Source organism: Microcaecilia unicolor, chromosome 2 (assembly GCF_901765095.1).
Source record: "Microcaecilia unicolor chromosome 2, aMicUni1.1, whole genome shotgun sequence".
Classification (NCBI taxonomy): domain Eukaryota; kingdom Metazoa; phylum Chordata; class Amphibia; order Gymnophiona; family Siphonopidae; genus Microcaecilia; species Microcaecilia unicolor.
In genome coordinates, this window is record NC_044032.1 from 539,505,829 (window position 1) to 539,529,066 (window position 23,238).

A 23,238-nucleotide genomic window follows, 5' to 3' on the forward strand; every position below is an offset into this window, starting at 1 on the left:
TTTTTGTGGAGCCATATGGTATCTGACTGACAGCACTGTCTGTGGGCTCCCCATCCCTTTCCCCTTTCTGCTCTTTTGGGGAGGTTTTCCCTGGTATAATCATGAAAAGGAAGAGGGAAACAGTCATACGTTTTGGAATCCCCAGCAGATGTGACTGGTTCGATTTGACAACACCGAACAAAAGTGGGATGGCTTCTTCTCTGAACTGTGATCTTAATTTAAGCCTGACATGAAAATCCCACCACCCCAATAATGAAAGCTTCATTCATCTAGATCAGAAGCAGTAGCTCTTCAGACCAAAAAGAGCAGGTTTCCTGTTGCAGGAGAGCTGCTAAGTGAGGGCACATTGGTGGTTTTTTTTTTGTTTGTTTGTTACATTTGTACCCCGCGCTTTCCCACTCATGGCAGGCTCAATGCGGCAGGCAATGGAGGGTTAAGTGACTTGCCCAATGTCACAAGGAGCTGCCTGTGCCGGGAATCGAACTCAGTTCCTCAGTTCCCCAGGACCAAAGTCCACCACCCTAACCACTAGGCCACTCCTCCACTACATGAGCATGAGCAATCTCTCTACCAATGTTTTTGTCGCCTGAGAGTCCTGGGGTAAAAGCAGATAAATGTATTCTAGAGCCGGACTGTCCAATCTCTGTCCTCAAGGACCGGAATCCAGTCGAGTTTTCAGGATTTCCCCAATGAATATGCACTGCCTCCATTGTATGCAAATAGATCTCATGCATATTCATAGTGGAAATCTTAAAAACCTGACCTGGTGAGGGCCAAGTTTAGACATACTTGTTCTAGAGGATGTGCAAGTCGGGTCCTTGAATCTAGTTCTGGTGAAACCTCTAGATGTTCTAGAGGACAGAAGCTGGATGTCTAGACCCATGTCCTTGGAGAACTTAGGTAACTCTTTTGGCATGGGTGGAAAGTATTTCATAGGGTTGTGTGAATCGGCTTTATAAGTTTTTCCTGGAGATAAGGAAAGTCAGGACCCATGTGTTGGAACACAGAGCTCTGATAGGGAATGTTACTACCCAGATTTCCGCACGTCATTTTGCTGATAGCATCCTTATTAAATATGATCTTTTTATGGAATAACTTAGAATTATTTTCGAAAAACTCAAAATATAATTTTTAGACTATTAATTTTTTCCTGGCTCTAAAGTGATTTTGCTGTATGAGATAGGTTACTTCCCAGAGGTTTTATTTATTTGATACATTTGTATCCCACATTTCCCCACCTATTTATAGGCTCAATGTGGCTTACATAGCTCTGGAGAGGTGGGTACACAGACTCCAGTGGACAGATAAGGAGTGGAAGTACAATTAATAAGATTTGGTGTGGATCGTCCCGTGCAGTTTTGTGTGGATAGAGATTGGGTGTTGTCTGTTTCTTAGTTTTAGTTGTTGTGATACATTATTCGATGTTTTTGTCAGTTCTGCAGGGTATACCTTTCTGAAGAGGTGAGTCTTTAGGGTTTTTTTTCGGAAGTTTAGATGATTATTCATGGTTTTCCGGTCTTTTGGTAGTGTATTCCAGAGCTGAGTGCCTATGTAGGAAAAATTGGACGCATACATTGATTTATACTTCAGGCCTTTGTATCTCGGGAAGTGAAGGTTTAGATGTGTTCTTGCTGATTCGATTGTGTTTCTACTTGGTAAGTTGATTAGTTCATTCATGTAGCCCGGAGCTAGGCCATGCATTATTTTGTGAACCAGAGTACCTTCTTTGATTGGGAGCCAGTGCAGTTTTTCGTGAAGGGGTTTAGCACTTTCAAATCTTGTCTTTCCATAGACAAGCCTGGCTGCTGTGTTCTGAGTGGTCTGAAGTTTCCTTAAGGTTTGTTCTTTGCATCCCGCGTAGATACTATTGCAATAATTGATGTGGGCTAAAACCGTTGTTTGAATCATGTTATGAAACATTTCCCTCGGAAAGAATTGTTTTACCCGTTTGTTTCCACATTGTGTGAAACATTTTCTTTGTAGTTACAGTGGCTTGGTTCTGTAGTGTTAGGTTGCTGTTGATAGTAATGCCGAGGATTTTCAGGTTGTCTGTGATTGGGAGAGTGAATTCCAAAGTATGTATGGTTGTGGGGTGATTTGTGCTATGTTGGGATGAAAGTATAAGACAGTGTGTTTTTTCTTTAAGCTTTAATTTCTGTCGTTGCCCTGGAATCCATTATGCTTACGCTGTTCTTTATTACATTGGTGATTTCTGATGGGCTCGATTTGGAAGGTATGTATATTGTGACATTGTCCGCGTACAAAAAAGGGTTAAGGCCCTGATTGAATAGGGACTTGGCTAGTGGGTCATCAATAGCTTGAATAGAATGGGTGAGAGAGGTGATCCCTGTGGTACTCTGCAATCAGTTTTCCAAGGTGGTGATATGACCGAGTTTGACTTTACTTGATATAACCTTGCGGTTAGGAACCCCTTGATCCATTTGAGTATATTTATTCCGATTCTCACAAGAAGTACTGGATATATGTAAAGTTTACTTTGCCCCAGCAGTGAAGCAGCTGTTAGAACCAAGGAGTAGTGGAGCCCCTGTTTGCAGATATCCTGGATGTGCCTGAGTTTCTGGAGTCATCTCAGGAGGGTATAACATGTAGATGAACTTTGCTCTTGATTCAACACAGTTGATTATGTGGTGGTTTTAAAATGGAACCTTAATTTTTTTTGATAAGTAGTCATTTGCTGATAAGTAGTCAATTTCTCTGATTTTAGCCAAGTCTACATAGGTTACTAGGAAGGCATTTTTGGTGCTTAAGGACTGTGTATTGGAGTTTGGTGGCTCTCTCCATTCATAACTCCACTGTTAGTATGTTGTGGCGTATTGGGTGAGTAAATTTGTGTGTTTGAGTCAGAGTAGTTAGTTTTCGTTGATGTCTATAGCGTTGATTTCTTTGTATGATTTGTATCTGGTTATGATACAATGCCCTTTCATTTGGTAAATTGTGTAGGGCTTCCTAAATATTTTATCTATTTGGAGAATACTGACAGGTAGGACAAGGCGCTGTATAGATTACAAACATAAGGAAAAATACCACAAAATTTGATAGGATAGAAACCACTCTATGTGAAGCATTCACATTTAGAAAAGGTTCCGTTGAAAACACTATTACTGGTGAGAGACAAAACCAGCTCAGTCCAAAATTCATCATGGAAGGCCTGTTGGAATAGCCAGCTCTTAATGGTAGACTTAAAATATTTGAGGGAAAATTCACTACAGATATTCACAGGCAGGCTATTCCAGAGAGTAGGAGCAGTGAAGAGAAAAGCACTGTGCCTTGTGGTTTCTAGTTGGACAGTTTGTGGTCCAGGGAGGACCACTCGGTGGTCATTTTAATGATCTAAGAGCACGGCCAAAAGCATAATGAATGGTTAAAGTATGCAGGTAGGAAGAAACGCCCAAGCGAAATGCCTTGGATGTAAGAATCAGAATTTTAAACTTTAATTCTGAATTTGATTGGCAACCAACGGTAGCTCTTGAATAAATGAGTAACATGGGCTGATCTACAACAGTGACACAGAAGCCTAATAGCAGTTTTTCTTAGTGTTTGTAGTTTTCTCATAGTGAAATGTGGAACACGCTTGACATTAGGAGCAAAAATAAGGGAATGAAACAAATCATGATCAAAGAAGTTTCTCACAGAACATAATTTTCATAAGGTAAAGAAGCCTTTTTTGCAAAGTTCCAATACCTGAGGAGCAAATGAAAGTTGAAAATCAAAGATGACTCCTAAACATTGGAAGGAGTGGACAGGTGTGATAGAGTTGTCCCCAGTAAATGCAGGTCAGACGTTGGTTAGAAAAGACAACCAGTGAGACAACAGGCAACTGTTCTTTTCTGGATTCAGCACAAGTCGATGTTCAGCCATACAGTGGACAACAAGTGTCTTAGCAGGTTTGTAGGGGAACAATGTCGGGGTCATCGTAGTGGGAGAAGTAAGATGTTATCATTGTAGAAATGAAAAGAAATTATGTGGGCCTGAATAATAGTAGCTAGTGGCAGAAGAGATTAAATAGATGCCGAGAGAGGATAGATCCTTGTGGAACTCTGCATTGCAGTGGTCTAGGGGTAAATTCAGTCGAAGGGGTAGCAACTCAGTAGGTACACATGTGGAGGAAAGAGTGAAACCAACGTAATACAGTTCCTGTTAAGCCAATAGTAGAGAGACGAAATAGAAGTGAATGGTAAATCAAGTCAAAGGCCGTAGATATTTCAAGAGAAATAGCAAGAGCAATTTGACCCTTGTCTTAGTGTGAATAGACCTCATTCAGCACAGATGTTGTTATGGTTTCTACAATATGGCCTAAATCCAGATTGGCAGGGGTGTAAAGCTAGGATTTTCTCAACAAATTGAGTAAACTGCGGGAAAACTGATTTTTCAACAACCTGTGAGAGAAAGCATAGGTTGGAAATTGGCGATAGTGTGCCGAGACGGAAGGATCAAGGGAGGGGATTTTTTTGTTGTTTTGTTGGGTTTTTTTTTTGTTTTTATTTTAAAGAATTGGCCACAGTATTGTTGTTTCCCATTGAGGGGCTACTTGACCTGAGGTAAGGCTAAGGTTTACCAAAGAACAAAATGGAGGAGACCTAGATTATTTAACTTAAGACAGAATGACAGGATAAGATCTAAAATACAGGTAGTAGGCATCATTGATGATATGACTTTACTGAGGGAACCTAGAGATTGTGTCTGAAAGGAAGACCAACTAGTAGAGCCTACTGGTGGATCAGTGTCACATTGAGAAGATGGTAAGCTTAGTGTAAAATGGGAATCAAGGAATGTGGAGAGGGCTGTTGAGGGTCTTGAACCAACAAATGGCCCTCATAGAGTAATTAATATCTTGGTGGAAAAAAGTCAGAGAGATTATCAATTAAGGGCATAGACTTAATATTGCCAGGTAACAAGGATACATTCAGGGAACAGAAAATGGAGTACCATTCTTTGGTAGGGTTTAATTTCATGATGAAAGCTGAAAAGTACCATTTTTAGCCTGTTTCAGATGAGGGGGATATTGGTTTTCTTACATAGCTATTCAGTGTGACAGGCCTGCAGCTTAAGAAGGCACAGGCCGCCTTGACACCAAGGTTGTCTGCAGGATTCAGAGTGCTACTACTACTATTTAGCATTTCTATAGCGCTACAAGGCGTACGCAGCGCTGGACAAACATAGAAGAAAGACAGTCCCTGCTCAAAGAGCTTACAATCTAATAGACAAAAAATAAAGTAAGCAAATCAAAACAATTAATGTGTACGGGAAGGAAGAGAGGAGGGTAGGTGGAGGCGAGTGGTTACGAGTCAAAAGACTGAAGTGGAGCAATTGAATATGAAGAAAATAGAGCAATGTTTTAAAATATTTCTTTCCCTTATCACCTCTCCTTATATAGATGATTGCATCGTGTGTTATTTTGATTGGATTCTAATGTTTTTATTGATTTAGGTTTTATGCATTTGTTGAAAATGTGTAGTAGTAAAAATATTCATTTTGGTACTTTACAGCAAGATTTCCAAAGATGAGAGTATTATATGCTTTAAAAAAAACAAAACAATCCTGTATCCTAATAAGCTGTAAAAGGGACATGATCAACCCAGTTATCTATTACTAGTGGAATCTTTCTTCTTTTTTTTTTAACCATTTCTTCAGGGCAGCTGCTATGACTCTACGAACAGTATTGTTATCATTGCAAGCTTTGTTAGCAGCGGCAGAGCCAGATGATCCACAGGATGCGGTAGTTGCAAATCAGGTAAGAAAAGATTTATTGCAAATGCATTTCTAAAATGAATATGACTCACAAAACGTTATTTCTTTTCAGATTGATACTTATTTGTTCTTAAGCTGCTGAAGTTTCTCACTTAGAAAGCTTGTCCTCCAATTTAAGCAAGCCAAAGGAGAGCAAGAAAAAAAAAAATACTGGTGCGTGTTCTAATTACATTGCCTTTTCACTTGCTCTCTATCTTAGTTTTGTACTCCTTGGGTCCCATGATAACATGGTGGAGTGGGAAATAACTTTCTTTGGTTGCACTCTGTGATTTTCTCAAGTCAGGAATGAAAAAATAGATAATTATGCTGATCAATGAGTTTGAACTCTGGTTGCAGTTTGACTCAGAATTCCTTGAAACCTGAAGATTTGTCACTTCCGTTGATAAAGGCAGAAAGCCCCTCAGTAAGGGACTTGTTCTCCTTTTCTGTTGCTTACTTTTAAATTTGTTCTGACATTCCAATAGACACAACCTTTTTTGCTTGATATATTTCTCCTGGGCCATGTCATGCTTTTTGCACTTCTCATGGTGATGGGCATTTAGGTTGTCTTCCATCCTAGTTCCCAGATGCATGTCGTTATTGGGGCAATCTCCCTCCGCAAAAGCACTATTTTTCTTCACACACGTGTATGGATTCCTGCTTACTTGAGGTAAACTCTGCAGAATATTCAGCCTAGTCACAGAGACAGACTCTGAAGTCTGTTGTACAATACTATAAAACCTTACACACCAGGACCTTTCTTACAAAATAATAAGGCTGTAGTTAGTTCCAGAACATCTGGATGCCTGGTGGCAAGATAGTGGTTCAGAGGTCTTCTGTGGCAGCTAGGTTTCTGATGTGAAGAAAAGACAGGTAACGGACAAAAATGTTGAACTAACATATTCTGTATTTATTTTAGTTATTTATTTATTTATTTGGATTTTGCTCACACCTTTTTCAGTAGTAGCTCAAGGTGAGTTACATTCAGGGACACTGGGTATTTCTCTGTCCATCGAGGGTTCACAATCTAATTTCATACCTGAGGCAATGGAGGGTTAAGTGACTTGCCTAAGATCACAAGGAGCAGCAGTGGGATTTGAACCAGCCACGTCTGGATGTCAAGACTGGTACTGTAACCACTAGGGCACTCCTCCACTCAAAGTATTGTTACTTTGTTTTTGATATTGTCTTGTCTACCTTAAAACCTGATCAGGCTTCAAATATGACCTAGAGGTTAACCTGTTAGGAAGTTGTTTACGATGCTTCCTTGTTAGATGTGTTCTCCTTCCTTTTCAGTAGTTCAGTTAATCAGCTTTAGAAATGTGGTATTTACAGATGTGTTCTTAGATTCCAGGCTGACATTAAGATAAAAATGAAACCAGTAGACTTTACCCATCTAAATTAGTTAATAGAATAAATAAGTCGTAGTCATGTTAAATATTTTTCATTCTTTTGTTTTTTGTAGTACAAACAAAATCCGGAAATGTTTAAACAGACAGCTCGACTTTGGGCGCACGTGTATGCCGGAGCACCAGTGTCTAGTCCAGAATACACAAAAAAAATAGAAAATCTATGTGCAATGGGGTTTGATAGGGTAAGTATTATTTTGCATGGTGCCATACCCAGGGCACTGTAGAAAACAAATAAAATCATGTAGGTTATAATTATGAATACAAGGCTTTAAAACAGGATAACTGAAAAGAGCTCACTTAGTGTGACATAGTGGCATGATTTCTCCTTCCTCTATTTGTATACTCAGACATGTTGGGTTACTTGGTGCAAAGATATATGTAGTACAGTATCTCGGTAGGGTGCTAGAGATTATATAGATGGCTGGGTAGGGGGGATGAATGGAGGGGGTGTAGTTCCTGCCTTTGAGTGATGTGTATATGTTTGCGTTGGAGGCAATGGTGCTCATTTTCAAAGCACATAGACTTAGAAAGTTGCATAGTAACCTATGTAACTTTGTAAATCTATGTGCTTTGAAAATGAGCCTCAGTGTTTGTAAATGGGTTCTTTTTGTGCATACCATAACACAGCGGTTCCCAAACCTGATCCTGGAGGCACCCCAGCCAGTCAGGTTTTCAGGATACCCACAATGAATATTCATGAGAGATTTGAATGCAGTGGAGGTAGTGCATGCAAATCTCTCTCATGAATATTCATTGTGGGTATCCTGAAAACCTGACTGGCTGGGATGCCTCCTGGACCAGGTTTGGGAACCACTGCCATAACAGTAATGAACCTCACTCCTAAGCCCCAGACTATGTGGAGTATGATCTCAGTGTCTCAAACTTACTGCTAATGCTTGCCGTTATATACTTGCATTCTCTGAGGACAAGCAGGCTGCTTGTTCTCACTGATGGGTGACGTCCACGGCAGCCCCCTCCAATCGGAATCTTCACTAGCAAAGGCCTTTGCTAGACCTCGCGCGCCGATGCGCACCGCGCATGCGCGGCCGTCCTCCCGCCCGAACCGGCTTGTGTTCATCAGTCTTCTTTTGTCCGCGCTCGGGACGGTCGTGTTCTGCGCCGTTTCGTGCCCCTCAAGTTGACCTCGCGCATCTTCGCGATTTTCGCTAAAAAAAAAAAAAAAGGACCTTTACGGTCTTTACCCCTTTCCCGTGCTTCCAGCTTTTGCCCCGCGTAAGTTTCCTTTCGCTTTCGGGACCGGCCTTTTTGGCCTCGGTACGGTTTTTTTTTCACTTCTTTTTGGTGCCTTCCGTCATCATCGCGAATTATGATTTCGCCGGCGTGATTTTTCCGCCCATGTCATCGAAGTCTTCCAGCGGCTTCAAGAAGTGCACCCAGTGCGCCTGGGTAATCTCGCTCACTGATAGGCACGCTTCGTGTCTTCAGTGTCTCGGGGCTGGGCACCGCCCGCAGGCCTGTAGTCTTTGCGCTCTTTTGAAAAAGCGGACTCAGGTAGCGAGATTGGCCCAGTGGAACGCGTTGTTCTCGGGCTCTTCGACGACAACAGCACAGGACGCACCGAGCGCATCGGCGTTGACAGCATCGAAGTCATCGACCTCGGCATTGACTGCATCGAGGATCCAACCTCCTGCATCGTCGGTACCGAGGCATCGAAAGGCTGCATCGACGTCAGTGGTACCGAGGCCTCCGCTGTTGCTGATGTCGTCGGACGGTGGTGCTTCGTCTGGAGTGCAGGTGAGGGTTGTCCATTCCCCTGCTGGTGGCGGTGAGCCTTCGGGTGGGTCTCCCCCTACCCTGAGGGCTCCTGCGGTACAGCCCCCCCGAGATCGACCTTCTTCGGCCTCAGCCCCGAGGAAACGACGGTTGGATTCTACGTCCTCGTCGATACCGGGAAGCTCCGGTGACATGCTTCGCTTGAAGAAATCAAAGAAGCATCGTCACCGGTCTCCTTCCCGTCTCGGTACCGAGAGCTCTGGGTCGCCGAGGCAGTCGGCACCCAGTAGGCATCGGCACCGGGAGAACCGCTCACCCTCTGTTCAGGAGGTGTCGATGCGCTCCCCCTTGGACAGCCCAGAACCGCCTCCACGCCCGGAACAGACTCTGACCTCGACACCTGCATCGGCTTCCCAGTCTTTCTCCACAGCCGCTCTGCACAAGAGTCTCCGGGCCGTTCTTCCAGAGATTCTGGGAGAGCTGTTGCGCCCTTCTCCGGTACCGGGGGTGCTTGCGCCTCCGGTACCGTCGAGTGAGGTGACGGCAGGCCCCTTGCCCGAGGTGAGGTCCCCGATACCGGCTACGGCCGCCTCCCAGGCGGACTCCCCGACGACGTCGGCGGAGGGAGCTTCGCCGGTGCTGGCGAGGGTGTCCACCTCTCGACGCTCCTATCGTGGCCGTGTTTCCACGGAGTCGAGTCGGGCACGGCTTCAGACACAGGTTCGTGAACTTGTGTCTGATACCGATGGTGAGGCCTCATGGGAGGAGGAGGAGGACATCAGATATTTCTCTGACGAGGAGTCTGATGGCCTTCCTTCTGATCCCACTCCCTCTCCTGAAAGGCAGCTTTCTCCTCCCGAGAGTCTGTCTTTTGCAGCCTTTGTCCGGGAGATGTCTACGGCCATCCCCTTCCCGGTGGTTGTGGAGGATGAGCCCAGGGCTGAGATGTTTGAGCTCTTGGACTATCCTTCTCCACCTAAGGAAGCGTCCACAGTACCCATGCATCATGTCCTAAAAAAGACATTGCTGGCGAACTGGACCAAGCCTCTAACTAATCCCCACATTCCCAAGAAGATCGAATCCCAGTATCGGATCCATGGGGACCCAGAGCTGATGCGCACTCAGTTGCCTCACGACTCTGGTGTGGTGGATCTGGCCCTAAAGAAGGCTGAGTTCTAGAGAGCATGCTTCGGCGCCCCCGGGCAAAGACTCCAGAACCTTAGACTCCTTTGGGAGGAAGGCCTATCATTCCTCTATGCTCGTGGCCAAAATCCAGTCTTACCAGCTCTACACGAGCATCCATATGCGGAACAATGTGCGGCAGTTGGCGGGCTTGGTGGACAAGCTCCCTCCTGAGCAAGCCAAGCCGTTTCAGGAGGTGGTGAGGCAGCTGAAGGCGTGCAGAAAATTCCTGGCCAGAGGGGTATATGATACCTTTGATGTTGCGTCCAGGGCCGCTGCTCAAGGTGTGGTGATGCGCAGACTCTCGTGGCTGCGTGCCTCCGACCTGGAGAATAGGATCCAGCAGTGGATTGCCGACTCTCCTTGCCGAGCGGACAACATTTTTGGAGAAAAAGTCGAACAGGTGGTAGAACAGCTCCACCAGTGGGATACCGCTTTCGACAAGTTCTCCCGCCGGCAGCCTTCAGCATCTACCTCTTCAGGTTGACGTTTTTATGGGGGAAGGAGGGCTGTTACCTACTCTTCTGGTAAGCGTAGGTACAATCCTCCTTCTCGACAGCCTGCGGCCCAGGCTAAGCCCCAGCGCGTTCGCTCTCGTCAGCAGCGTGCGCCTCAGCAAGGCCCCAAGGCTCCCCAGCAAAAGCAGGGAACGAGCTTTTGACTGGCTCCAGCAGAGCATAGCCGACATCAACGTGTCCGTGCCGGGCGATCTGCCGGTCAGGGGGAGGTTGAAAGTTTTTCCCCAAAGGTGGCCTCTTATAACCTCCGACCGGTGGGTTCTTCAAATAGTCCGGCACAGATACACCCTCAATTTGGCCTCGAAGCCTCCAAATTGCCCACCGGGAGCTCAGTCCTACAGCTTCCAGCACAAGCAGGTACTTGCAGAGGAACTCTCCGCCCTTCTCAGCGCCAATGCGGTCGAGCCCGTGCCATCCGGGTAAGAAGGGCTGGGATTCTATTCCAGGTACTTCCTTGTGGAAAAGAAAACAGGGGGGATGCGTCCCATCCTAGACCTAAGGGCCCTGAACAAATATCTGGTCAAGGAAAAGTTCAGGATGTTTTCCCTGGGCACCCTTCTTCCCATGATTCAGGAAAACGATTGGCTATGCTCTCTGGACCTGAAGGACGCCTACACGCATATCCCGATACTGCCAGCTCACAGGCAGTATCTGCGATTTCAGCTGGGCACACGTCACTTCCAGTACTGTGTGCTACCCTTTGGGCTCGCCTCTGCGCCCAGAGTGTTCACGAAGTGCCTGGCTGTAGTAGCAGCGGCGCTTCGCAGGCTTGGGAGTGTACGTGTTCCCCTATCTCGACGATTGGCTGGTGAAGAACACATCCGAGGCAGGAGCTCTACAGTCCATGCAGATGACTATTCGCCTCCTGGAGCTACTGGGATTTGTGATAAATTATCCAAAGTCCCACCTTCTCACAGTACAAAGACTCGAATTCATAGGAGCTCTGCTGGATTCTCAGACGGCTCGTGCCTATCTCCCAGAGACGAGAGCCAACAACTTGTTGTCCCTCGTCTCTCGGGTGCGAGCGTCCCAGCAGATCACAGCTCGGCAGATGTTGAGATTGCTGGGCCACATGGCATCCACAGTTCATGCGACTCCCATGGCCCGTCTTCACATGCGATCTGCTCAATGGACCCTAGCTTCCCAGTGGTTTCAGGCTGCTAGGGATCTAGAGGATGTGATCCACCTGTCCACGAGTTTTCTGAAATCCCTGCAGTGGTGGACGATTTGGTCCAATTTGACTTTGGGACGTCCTTTCCAAATTCCTGAGCCACAAAAAGTGCTGACTACAGATGCGTCTCTCCTGGGGTGGGGAGCTCATGTCGATGGGCTTCACACCCAGGGAAACTGGTCCCTCCAGGAACAAGGTCTACAGATCAATCTCCTGGAGTTGCGAGCGGTCTGGAACGCTCTGAAGGCTTTCAGAGATCGGCTGTCCTACCAAATTATCCAAATTCAGACAGACAACCAGGTTGCCATTTTTTACATCAACAAGCGGGGGCACCGGATCTCACCCCCTGTGTCAGGAGGCCGTCGGCATGTGGCTGTGGGCTCGCCGTAACGGCATGTTGCTCCAAGCCACATATCTGGCAGGCGTAAACAACAGTCTGGCCGACAGGTTGAGCAGGATTATGCAAACTCACGAGTGGTCGCTCAACTCCAGAGTAGTGCGCCGGATCTTCCAGGTGTGGGGCACCCCCTTGGTAGATCTCTTTGCATCTCGAGCCAACCACAAGGTCCCTCAGTTCTGTTCCAGACTTCAGGCCCACGGCAGACTGGCATCGGATGCCTTCCTCCTGGATTGGGTGGAAGGCCTGCTATATGCTTATCCTACCATACCTCTGGTGGGGAAGACTTTGTTGAAACTCAAGCAAGACCGAGGCACCATGATTCTGATTGCTCCGTTTTGGCCGCATCAGACCTGGTTCCCTCTTCTTCTGGAGTTGTCCTCCGAAGAACCGTGGAGATTGGAGTGTTTTCCGACCCTCATCACCCAGAACGAAGGGGCGCTTCTGCATCCCAACCTCCAGTCTCTGGCTCTCACGGCCTGGATGTTGAGAGTGTAGACTTTGCCTCTTTGGGTCTGTCGGAGGGTGTCTCCTGTGTCTTGCTTGCTTCCAGAAAAGATTCCACTAAGAGGAGTTACTTCTTTTTATGGAGGAGGTTTGCCGTCTGGTGTGACAGCAAGGCGTTAGATCCTCGCTCCTGTCCTACACAGACCCTGCTTGAATACCTTCTGCACTTGTCTGAGTCTGGTCTCAAGACCAACTCTGTAAGGGTTCACCTTAGCGCAATCAGTGCATACCATTACCGTGTGGAAGGTAAGCCGATCTCAGGACAGCCTTTAGTTGTTCGATTCATGAGAGGTTTGCTTTTGTCAAAGCCCCCCATCAAGCCTCCTACAGTGTCATGGGATCTCAATGTCGTTCTCACCCAGCTGATGAAACCTCCTTTTGAGCCACTGAACTCCTGCCATCTGAAGTTCTTTACCTGGAAGGTCATTTTCTTGGTGGCAGTTACTTCAGCTCGTAGAGTCAGTGAGCTTCAGGCCCTGGTAGCTCATGCTCCTTATACCAAGTTTCATCACAATAGAGTAGTCCTCCGCACTCACCCTAAGTTCTTGCCGAAGGTAGTGTCGGAGTTCCATCTGAACCAGTCAATTGTCTTGCCAATTTTTTTCCCCCATCCTCATTCCTGCCCTGCTGAACATCAGCTGCACACATTGGACTGCAAAAGAGCATTGGCCTTCTATCTGGAGCCGACACAGCCCAACAGACAGTCCGCCCAAATGTTTGTTTCTTTTGATCCCAACAGGAGGGGAGTGGCTGTGGGGAAACGCACCATATCCAATTGGCTAGCAGATTGCATTTCCTTCACTTATGCCCAGGCTGGGCTGGCTCTTGAGGGTCATGTCACGGCTCACAATGTTAGAGCCATGGCAGCGTCAGTGGCCCACTTGAAGTCAGCCACTATTGAAGAGATCTGCAAAGCTACGACATGGTCATCTGTCCACACATTCACATCTCATTACTGCCTGCAGCAGGATACCCGACGCGACAGTCGGTTCGGGCAGTCAGTGCTTCAGAATCTGTTCGGGGTTTAGGATCCAACTCCACCCCCCTAGGCCCATGTTTATTCTGTTCCAGGCTACACTCTCAGTTAGTTGGATAAGTTGTTAGGTCAATCTCAGTTATGTCCTCGCCGTTGCGAGGCCCAGTTGACCATGTTTGTTGTTTTGAGTGAGCCTGGGGGCTAGGGATACCTTATCAGTGAGAACAAGCAGCCTGCTTGTCCTCAGAGAAAGCGAATGCTACATACCTGTAGAAGGTATTCTCCGAGGACAGCAGGCTGATTGTTCTCACAAACCCGCCCGCCTCCCCTTTGGAGTTGTGTCTTCCTTTGTCTTTGTCTTGCTACGTACGGGACTGACGAACATGAGCCGGTTCGGGCGGGAAGACGGCCGCGCATGCGCGGTGCGCATTGGCGCGCGAAGGCTAGCAAAGGCCTTTGCTAGTGAAGATTCCGATTGGAGGGGGCTGCCGTGGACGTCACCCATCAGTGAGAACAATCAGCCTGCTGTCCTCGGAGAATACCTTCTACAGGTATGTAGCATTCGCTTTGTGCCAGAGAGAGCTTCCTTCTGGAGTTCATAAGATGTTACACATACAGGCAATTTAAACAGGTTCGCTTGGAAAATTTCTTAAATCTGGCCTGTGGCACCCAAAACAATGAGAAATATTTCTGTATCCTTCTGCCACATTTTTCTTGGTGTTAGACTGCATTTCTTGTTACTTGAAGATCTTTTCTGTCTATACGATTCACAGAGTATTGGCATGTCCTATAATAAATCCTGTTCTGGTTGTTTTCTCTTTCATCACTGTCCAGTTTCCTGGCACTCAACTCTTTATCGGAATGCAGATTTCTTAGGTGATCATAACCTCTTCATTGTGCATGATTTCTCTCAGGGTCACGATACCAGTGTTTTTCTGCCACAGCGATGTTGTAATCTTTACAGAGTGTCCAGTGGATGAGACAGGCCACCTTGCTGTGCCTTTCTACATAGGGATTTTCTTTCATCAGAATTTCACAGCCAGCTACAAGATGAGTGGCTGTTTGCAGCTGTGTCTTACAGAATCTACAAATATTTGTGGCACCATTTTTTTCTATGCTTGCTATAAAAACCATCTCTTCTGTAATCCACTGTCCTGGGCTGCAACTATCAATCACTCTCTCTAGGTTTCAGTTCACCTCTCCTTAACCAGTCATGTTGTCTGATGTTGATCAACGAATGGTTCCTCGAGTAAGACTTTATATTTCCCACTGTACTTATTCATTTGCCACTTGTTGTTTCTCTGTTGATCTAATTACTTGAAGAGGGTTTTTTTTTTTCCTCTCCCTTCACAAATTCTGTTTCTTCCTTCCTGTTTGGTGCTGGTGTATTCTCACTCGTACTTTTCCACTTACGGAAATCATATCCAAGTCTAATGATGGAAATGGATTCTGAAAGTTTTCTTTCATATTTCAGCAGAATTGTCTTCAATATCTGCTTGTTAAACTACTATCATGCTTTATCATTATAATGTTACCCAAGATCCTTCTGTAATACTAAATTGTCTATTTTCTTATATATTTCCACCATTCATGATGTATTGTAAGCCACATTGAGCCTGCAAAGAGGTGGGAAAATGTGGGATATAAATAAATAAAAATAAATAAATGATGCTAGAGTCATATGATAGCAGCTCAATAGGTATAGTCTCTTTCTGTGAGACCCATTTCCCCTGCAGCTCTGGGAATATACAATCTAGGCATACATTGATTCTTATAAATGACCTCATATGGGTATGGAGGAGTTTTTTTGTTCGCTCATTGTTTTTAAGATCTTTAAGAGGCCAGTCTAAAATTCCAAAACTTTATGAGAGTGCAGGAATTGCCAGCTGATTAATGGCCTGTATCTTATTCCATGATATTAAATGCAGTCTTCAATATCATTTTAATTTCCTATCATCTTTACTGATTTTTTTTTCTCTTGGTGATTTCTACTTGATTTGTTGCTCCTTCCTGTACTCCTAGATATTTCTGTTCAAGTGTGTTTATTTGGTCATCAAGTCAGAGGGATGTTTTCAGTTTTGCTCAACTTTCCCCTAAGGAAAGTTGCCTTAGCACATTTGTCCCTACCAAAAATCATCTTGATATCATCTGAGATTTTCACTACACGAAGTTGTTTGCTAATTGCTGGTCACTGGATATGTAGAACTTTCAGTTCATCACAAACCGTAATTGTGATGTAACCTCTAGATCGTTACATCAATGTCCCAATGCTAAGAATATTATAAAAAAGATATTACATGCTGCTTATGGGATTTGTGTAATATATGCACATAATGCTCATTGTATTTATGCCCTTAGTGGTGACTCATTTCACATGAGCATACTCTCAATAGCCCATGAATCACCTCGCTTGTCATCAAGCTACTGTATTTTTGTTATTCATACCATCCTCATATAAAAATTTCTTATTTATTTTTACTTGTATTTTTAAGAATATGTAAGAAATATGATCTTTTATACTTCTATCAAATATCAATTGTCGAGAGACCAGCAACCAACCTGGTCCATGTTTCATAGTCACTGTCTCAGGGAGTTGGTCTACTGAAAACAATTTTTTTTTTTTTGGGGGGGGGGGGGGAACTATATTAAATAAAAACCTTTTACTGTTTAAACACGTTATCCCATATAATACCTGCCTACCTTTTACCTGCCTCCACCATCCTTGACATTCTTGACTCTGTGCTTGTAAGATGGCCGCTGTGTTGAACTGTTGCATAACTCTTGCAGGATTCTACCAGCCAATCAACAGCTTAGTTTCACAATAAAGAACTCCAATCAGTTTCAACCTGCTTATGATATGGTATTTAAAATAATTATCCAGCCTTGCTCTTTATAATTTAGAAAATACTCTGAAGTTGCTTCCCTCCTACCCCCGTCTCAATAACATCTAGAACTCTCCATTTGATATGCATATAGGTATTTACTTTTACAATACACTGCACACAGTCAACAAGGTTGATTAGTATAGTTTCTAATTTAAATTCCACCATTTAAAGTTGATCTTCAAGCATTGGGAGATGTTATCTGTGTATGAGTGTTTCAGAGAATATCATCTAATAGCATATCAACGAGGTAAGACTATATAGTTCAGTTTTTGAGTTGGATGGATTAGTTATGTAGAGGAATCTCTACACGGCCATAGACAATTTGAAGAATGAGTGGTGTAAAGGGTTGGATTGGATAGATCCACAGACCTGAGTAAAGGGTCACTTTAGGGGCTAACACAACATGTAAATCAAGTAATTTAATTTATATAATTCAGTGCCCTTGTCAACTATCATATGTGGGTAGATCCTCTAGGTCAGCAAAAATTAGTCTCAATGAACATGTCACGGATAATTAATAAGGTTTGGACTTCTCCTTTGGTACAACATTGGGTTGAAAAATTACACTCTAATAAAAAATATATCAAATGGAGAGTTCTGGATGCTGATGAAATGGGGTGGGAGGGAGGCAACTTGCCCATAACAAGAAGTTTACCAAAGAGGTAAAGTGCACCATCGCACACACTCAACATGTGAATGCCATCTTCTTCATTCTGACACCATTATTGGTTACATTGGTTAATCAGCTTTGGCTGCCCATATTGCAAAGAATTTAAGGTTCTAATTCTTACACATGGTGTTCCTAGTTTATTAATCCCCTGTCAAATAAAGCAGTAACATTTTACTTGTTACACCATCTCACACTAAAATTAAATGGGTTAGTACTAATTACCCAGCTTTTTGGCTATATCACACACTGTGCGCAATAATATCCCTTTATATTTAGGATTAGAAAAGTCTTATTCATGGTTTTTGTTTCATATTTTTATTCATAATAACACTCTGTAAGCCACATTGAGCCTGCAAATAGGTGGGATAATGTGGGGTACAAATGTAATAAATAAATAAAATTCATGTTTTAATAAGGCATTGAAAACATATAGGGGGGAAGTTATATGGGCTGTTGTTGAGATTTATTTATTTATTGCATTTGTATCCCACATTTTTCCACCTTTTTGCGGGCTCAGTGTGGCTTATTTTACCACAAATCATGCTGTTCTAGTACAGGGTCTCATTTTATGCAAAGAGATGGTAAAAATAATCCATCTTAAGAATCCATTTTGATAATTTCCCCCTTATTTAGAATAGCCTACTACTACTACTAATAGCATTTATATAGCGCTACCAGACGCACGCAGCGCTGAACACTTGACATAGAGAGACAGTCCCTGCTCTGTTGGTGGTTTATTGGGATAATTTAACTTTGTATAGCCCAGAAATTGGGAGCAGAGACTGACGAGGCTTGCAGAGAAATGTTTGTTAGGGGTTTGATTAATTTTATGGATATTGTAAACTTGTTTTATGCTTTGTAGTCTGCATTAAATAGTTATATATTAAATGTATTTTAACTGTATTTTAATTTATTGTAAATGTTTTATATTGTCTTTTATTTTCTATAAACCTTTAAGATAAGATTGATTTGCAGTATATCAGAGTAATAAACTGTAACCTAATCTTTAAAATATGGCTGCACATTAATCACTATTAATGCTGTGATGCATTATTAGTCGCAAATTAAAAAACACATGTGAGGCTAATAAAATTAATTGTGCTGCAGCGTCTCCCATTTTTCTCCTCCCCACATCTCTCCCTTCCACCCTTAGCGTGATCAGGCATCTCCCCGTCCCCTGGTTCTACCTTAAAACTGGTCTTCCGCTGGTCCCCAGCAGTGGCAACAATGTACATACTCCACCTGTGACCTGCACAAAGCTTTTCTAACCCATTCCAACCATGTCGAAATAGGAAGTGATGTCAGAGGAAAAGCTTTAGGACAGGTCACAGGCAGACCATAAGAACATAAGCATATAGAAGACCATAAGGTCCATCAAGCCCAGTATCCTGTTGGCCAAATCCAGGTCATAAGAACTTGGCAAGATCTCAAGAGAGTAAAACAGATTTTATGATGCTTATCCTAGAATTTAACGTAGATGGGGTGGGAGGGGATTGATAGAAGGGGGGAAATGCCGAGCCCCAGGTGGAGGAGGGAAGTGGAGGGAAAGATGCTAGACTGCACACCAAGAGCGGGGAGGGAAGGAGAGAGAGATTTGCTGAACAATGAAAGATATAAAGGAATTGGAGAAGGTGCAGAGAACGGCGACGAAAATGATGAGCGATGGGTCGACTACCTTATGAGGAGAGGTTAAGAAGGCTAGGACTCTTTAGCCTGGAGAAAAGGCGGCTGAGGGGTGATATGATAGAGGTCTACAAAATAATGAGTGGGGTCGAGTGGACGGATGTGAAGCGTTTGTTTACGCTTTTTAACAATAATAGAAGCAGGGGACACAAGATGAAATTAGAATGTGGTAGGTTTAAAACAAATTGGAGAAAGTTTTTCTTTACTCAGTGCGTGGTTAGACTCTGGAACTCATTGCCGGAGAAGGTAGTGACGGCAGCTGGCCTTGCTGAGTTTAAAGGGAGTCTGGACAGATTCCTGAAGGAAAAGTCCATTGATCGTTATTAAATTTTGGGGTTTTGCCAGGTTCTTGGGGCCTGGATTGGCCGCTGTTGGAGACTGAGTGCTGGGCTTGAGGGACCTTTGGTCTTTTCCCAGCGTGGCAGTGCTTATGTACTTATGTAATGGGAGGGAGGGAGGGAAGGGGAGCAATTTTGGACCACAGCTGGAGGGGAAGGAGAGACATACTGGGCGGTGGGAGGGAGGGGAGAGATTTTAGACATGAGAGAGAGGAAGTTTTTCTTTTTTTTAATTGTGATTAAAAATATTAATCAAATTACAGCCCTACTTAAAAAAAAAAAAAAATATATATATATATATATATATCCCATCTATATCAATTTGTAATTGCCAAATAATAAGTGCCCCTCATTCCCATTTAAAAAAAAAAATACATTTTGTGCTTTAGTCGATTGCTCTTTTCAAATTTTAAAATGTTCTGCCTTTGATCATATTCTGGCTGATGTCAGGGGAGGGAAGATGCGATGTGGTTCTTTGAGAGAGCAATGTAGGATTAAAAAAAAATCTTCTATATTAATCTACTGTAATGTAAAATGGTCATCTTTTTGGGATAGGCTGTGTGGACAATATTTTTTCCTGCTAGAGAATGCTTATGGTAGTTTCCATTTTTAACTGCACACACACACAGTTATAAAATTACTGTTTAAGCTATCAGACTAGTTTTTAAACAGATATAGGATATATATTGCAATCTGAAATGCCAGGCTGAACATCGGGTACACATTTTTATTTTCTAGTGATTCCTTGAATGTGAAGCTGTTTTGTGCTTTAACATGTTCATGTTTTGCTTTTATTTTCCACAGAATGCAGTAATAGTGGCCTTGTCTTCAAAATCATGGGATGTAGAGACTGCAACAGAACTACTTCTGAGTAACTGAGGTGTAGAGAATAACTGCTTCTGTAGGTCCAGCTTGCTCCCGTATTGAAGAGAGCCATCATTTGTTATTTTTAAGATACTGCATAGATCCTCTTTTAAAATAGCACTCTTACCTGATAATGCTATCTAGGGACTATTGGAAACTGAAAAACTGCTCTGTAAATAAAGCTAAACATGTCTGTAAATTTAAAAAAGGGGAAATACTTTAATTTCTTTCTTACTAAATATTGTAAAAATATGAGCTATGCTGAAACAGTGGAGAAATAAGCCTGTTCTAGTGTTTTGCCGTGTGATCAAGACTTGAAAGAGTTTACTTTAGGGTTTTGGTTCAAGTGACATCTTCAGTGTGTCTTAGTCATCAAATTGCTATCATTCATTCACTACCTTAATGTTTTTAGCAAGGGTCCAGTGTGCCTGTTCATTTGCATGCTTGTTCTTCATTAGATCTAGCAGGTCAAACTGATTTCCTAAAGTGATTTTATTCTTCTTGAAGCCAAATTCTTATGCACATTGATGGGTTTTGAAGAGATGAGTAGTGAAAATACTGACTTAAGGCTGCGCAGGAGGGTCATATTGGCCAGTGCTGATGTAAATTTTGCCTCTAGAAGTCAGCGTCCTAAGGAACCACTGTTTTTTTTTTTTTAATTGAGTGATTAAACATGACAGACCTTTTGCTTTATAATTAGAGAAGTAGGGAAACTTTCTTGTTAAAGTATATTTCTATCAAGTTGAAACAATTTTTACAAAAGCGCTAGACGTGGTCAGAACTTCAGGTGGTGAAAAATCACAAGATTCGCACAAGAAGCGAAACGGTGGTGGAAAGACCGCAAGATTTACTTAAGAAGCGAAACGAGTAGAGAATAAACGGCTACGATATAAGCTAAGTGATCTATAAGATTTGTTAAGATTGCACGCTCATTTTTGCTAATTACTGCCAAGCTAGAGGTTTTGGGCCGATGATGAAGTCGTCCAGCCCCTGAAGCTATGATTAAGCCGGGGGCTTCTCGAAGCCTTTTCCTCTTAAAAAACTTCTAGCGCTTTAGTAAAAATTGTTTTAACTTGATAGAAATATACTTTAACAAGAAAGTTTCCCTACTTCTCTAGTTATTGTGCATTAGTACCTAGGGAAATCACCTCTAAATGCGTTTGTAGTTACAGACCTTTTGCTTTGACATTAAACAAAAAAAGATGCAGGAGGAAGGGTTTAATATATCAGCTCTTGCCTGCTATGTGAACTACTGACTGGTCAGTAGTTCATTTTATTTTGGTGACTGGGCAGTAGTATTTTGTTTGATCATGTGATTTTTTTTTCCTTAATAGGAAGTGTTGTTAACAAGTTTGACACACACCCACACATGCACACAGCATACATGAGCCAAGCAAGGTAAACTGTTTTACAGTCTTTTAGTCAGTCTTACATCTAGGGAAAATGTATTCCTTCCCCAGCATACATTGTCACTGTAGATTATTTATCCATATTTGTGGAGCTGTCATTCACAGTTACCCAGTTGTTCATTTTTATATAGCAGACTTTGAAGTAAGGTGTCCCACAGTGGTACTTTCCACATCATCTTATAATGATTTCGTATGTTGGCAAATAGTGCAACAAAAATAAATTACAAAATAAATTGGGCTGCTGTTTTTATTTGCCTCATTCACACTTCAGTTACAAACTCGTTCCATTAGATGCTACCTAATAGTATATTGCTTGAACTAAGGAAGTATATGCACACATACTTGTGCATTATGATTTTTGTTTTAGTATTTTGAATTTTGAGGATTTTTTGTTTATAGTATTCATGATGGTGCAATTAACATGATCAACTGTTACAAAATAGTTTATCTTGGGTTTTGACATGGGAGTTTCTTATCAGGTACTTCTAAGATTCACTTAGACGTATTTTCCTGTTTGACAAATGGAGGCTGTTTTGGTGTGTGTAGTTTTACAACCAAGCACACAGTAGTAATCACTGGAGAAACTTACTGATAATCTTTCTTCTGGGAATAAATTTCCTTCTAATCGACTAAAGTGCGAACCTGATACTTTATGGTTTTGGAGAAATGGTAACAGGAAGGGCCTTTGAGGGTTCAGCATACTTTATGTCTTTTTTTTTTTTTTATCAATCAATTTTTATTAAGTAATTTGTGTTAAGAAACAATCCAGAAAGAAACACAATGCAAAAGGAGGGCACTATAACCCCATATGTAGTAAATAAATCCTACCCAATAACAAGAAGTACTCCCATACCATACCTAATGCCCCCCTCCCCGCCATCCTTAACTAGATGTAATGTCTTATGGAGAATATTATATTAGTTTTCAAACATAATTCAAAAACTCACTTTTCCCTTTCACACCCAAACACACAACCATCAAAAGTTGATTTGCTAAAATAAAATTTTGGTGTTTCCAGAGTGTACCTGTGAAGTGCATTATGTAAAATTTTGTTGCACAGAATTAAAGAGGAATATAGAGCACATACGTTTCTGTAAGACATATGCTAGTTAGCTTGAAATTTTAGGATTCATCTCTTGGCATTGTTTTCACAGTTGTAGCTGGGCATTCTTTTTCGCTGTCAACGTTAGGGCTACTGATTTCTTACTTGTTAAAATTTAACTTGAGTAGTTAACTTCATAAAAGCCATGTTTTCAGTGGCTAGATTAAAAATTGACAGAACCCCATCATTGTTTTATTTTCATTTATTCATATCTGCATGGCAGAGATTCCATGGTTCATATACAAAATTCATTGTTTTTTCATTACTGAGTGCACTTACCATATAAACAGCCAAATCGTGGATGTCTGCCAACACTGCAGATGCTATATATACTCAGCGTAGTCATTGCTTTGTCAAACTGCTGGGATTCTGGCAAGAAACATAGTTGACTTATACTTCTTAGTGGTTTCAAAGCAGAATTGTCAGGGTATTGCTTTCTGTGCCATCATTTTCTGTATTGACCAAGCCATCCTAGTTTTTGTCTGTATCACATTGGGAAGCACCATGGAAGCTCTTGCAGTGCGTTGATTATAGACTCCAAAAGCTTACATTGATTTAATTTCCTCATTTATGGTACCCTTCCTTTCATACTGGGTGTCTCAGATAAGGGTCTGTACAATAAAACTCTACAGCTAATTACAA

At 42.8% G+C, this 23,238-nt stretch overlaps 1 protein-coding gene across 2 annotated transcripts in view; it reads left to right on the plus strand.

The window, feature by feature from the left end:
- The window catches only part of UBE2K (ubiquitin conjugating enzyme E2 K), a 235,377-nt gene extending 212,597 nt beyond the window's left edge, over positions 1–22,780 (plus strand). For both annotated transcript variants that reach the window (XM_030191315.1, XM_030191316.1), the window contains 3 exons: positions 5,653–5,752; positions 7,214–7,342; positions 20,026–22,780. In XM_030191315.1, the coding sequence (XP_030047175.1) occupies positions 5,653–5,752; positions 7,214–7,342; positions 20,026–20,100 (304 nt within the window). In that variant the 3' untranslated portion in view covers positions 20,101–22,780. The remainder of the gene's footprint in view (positions 1–5,652; positions 5,753–7,213; positions 7,343–20,025) is intronic.
- Positions 22,781–23,238: the final 458 nt, after the last annotated feature.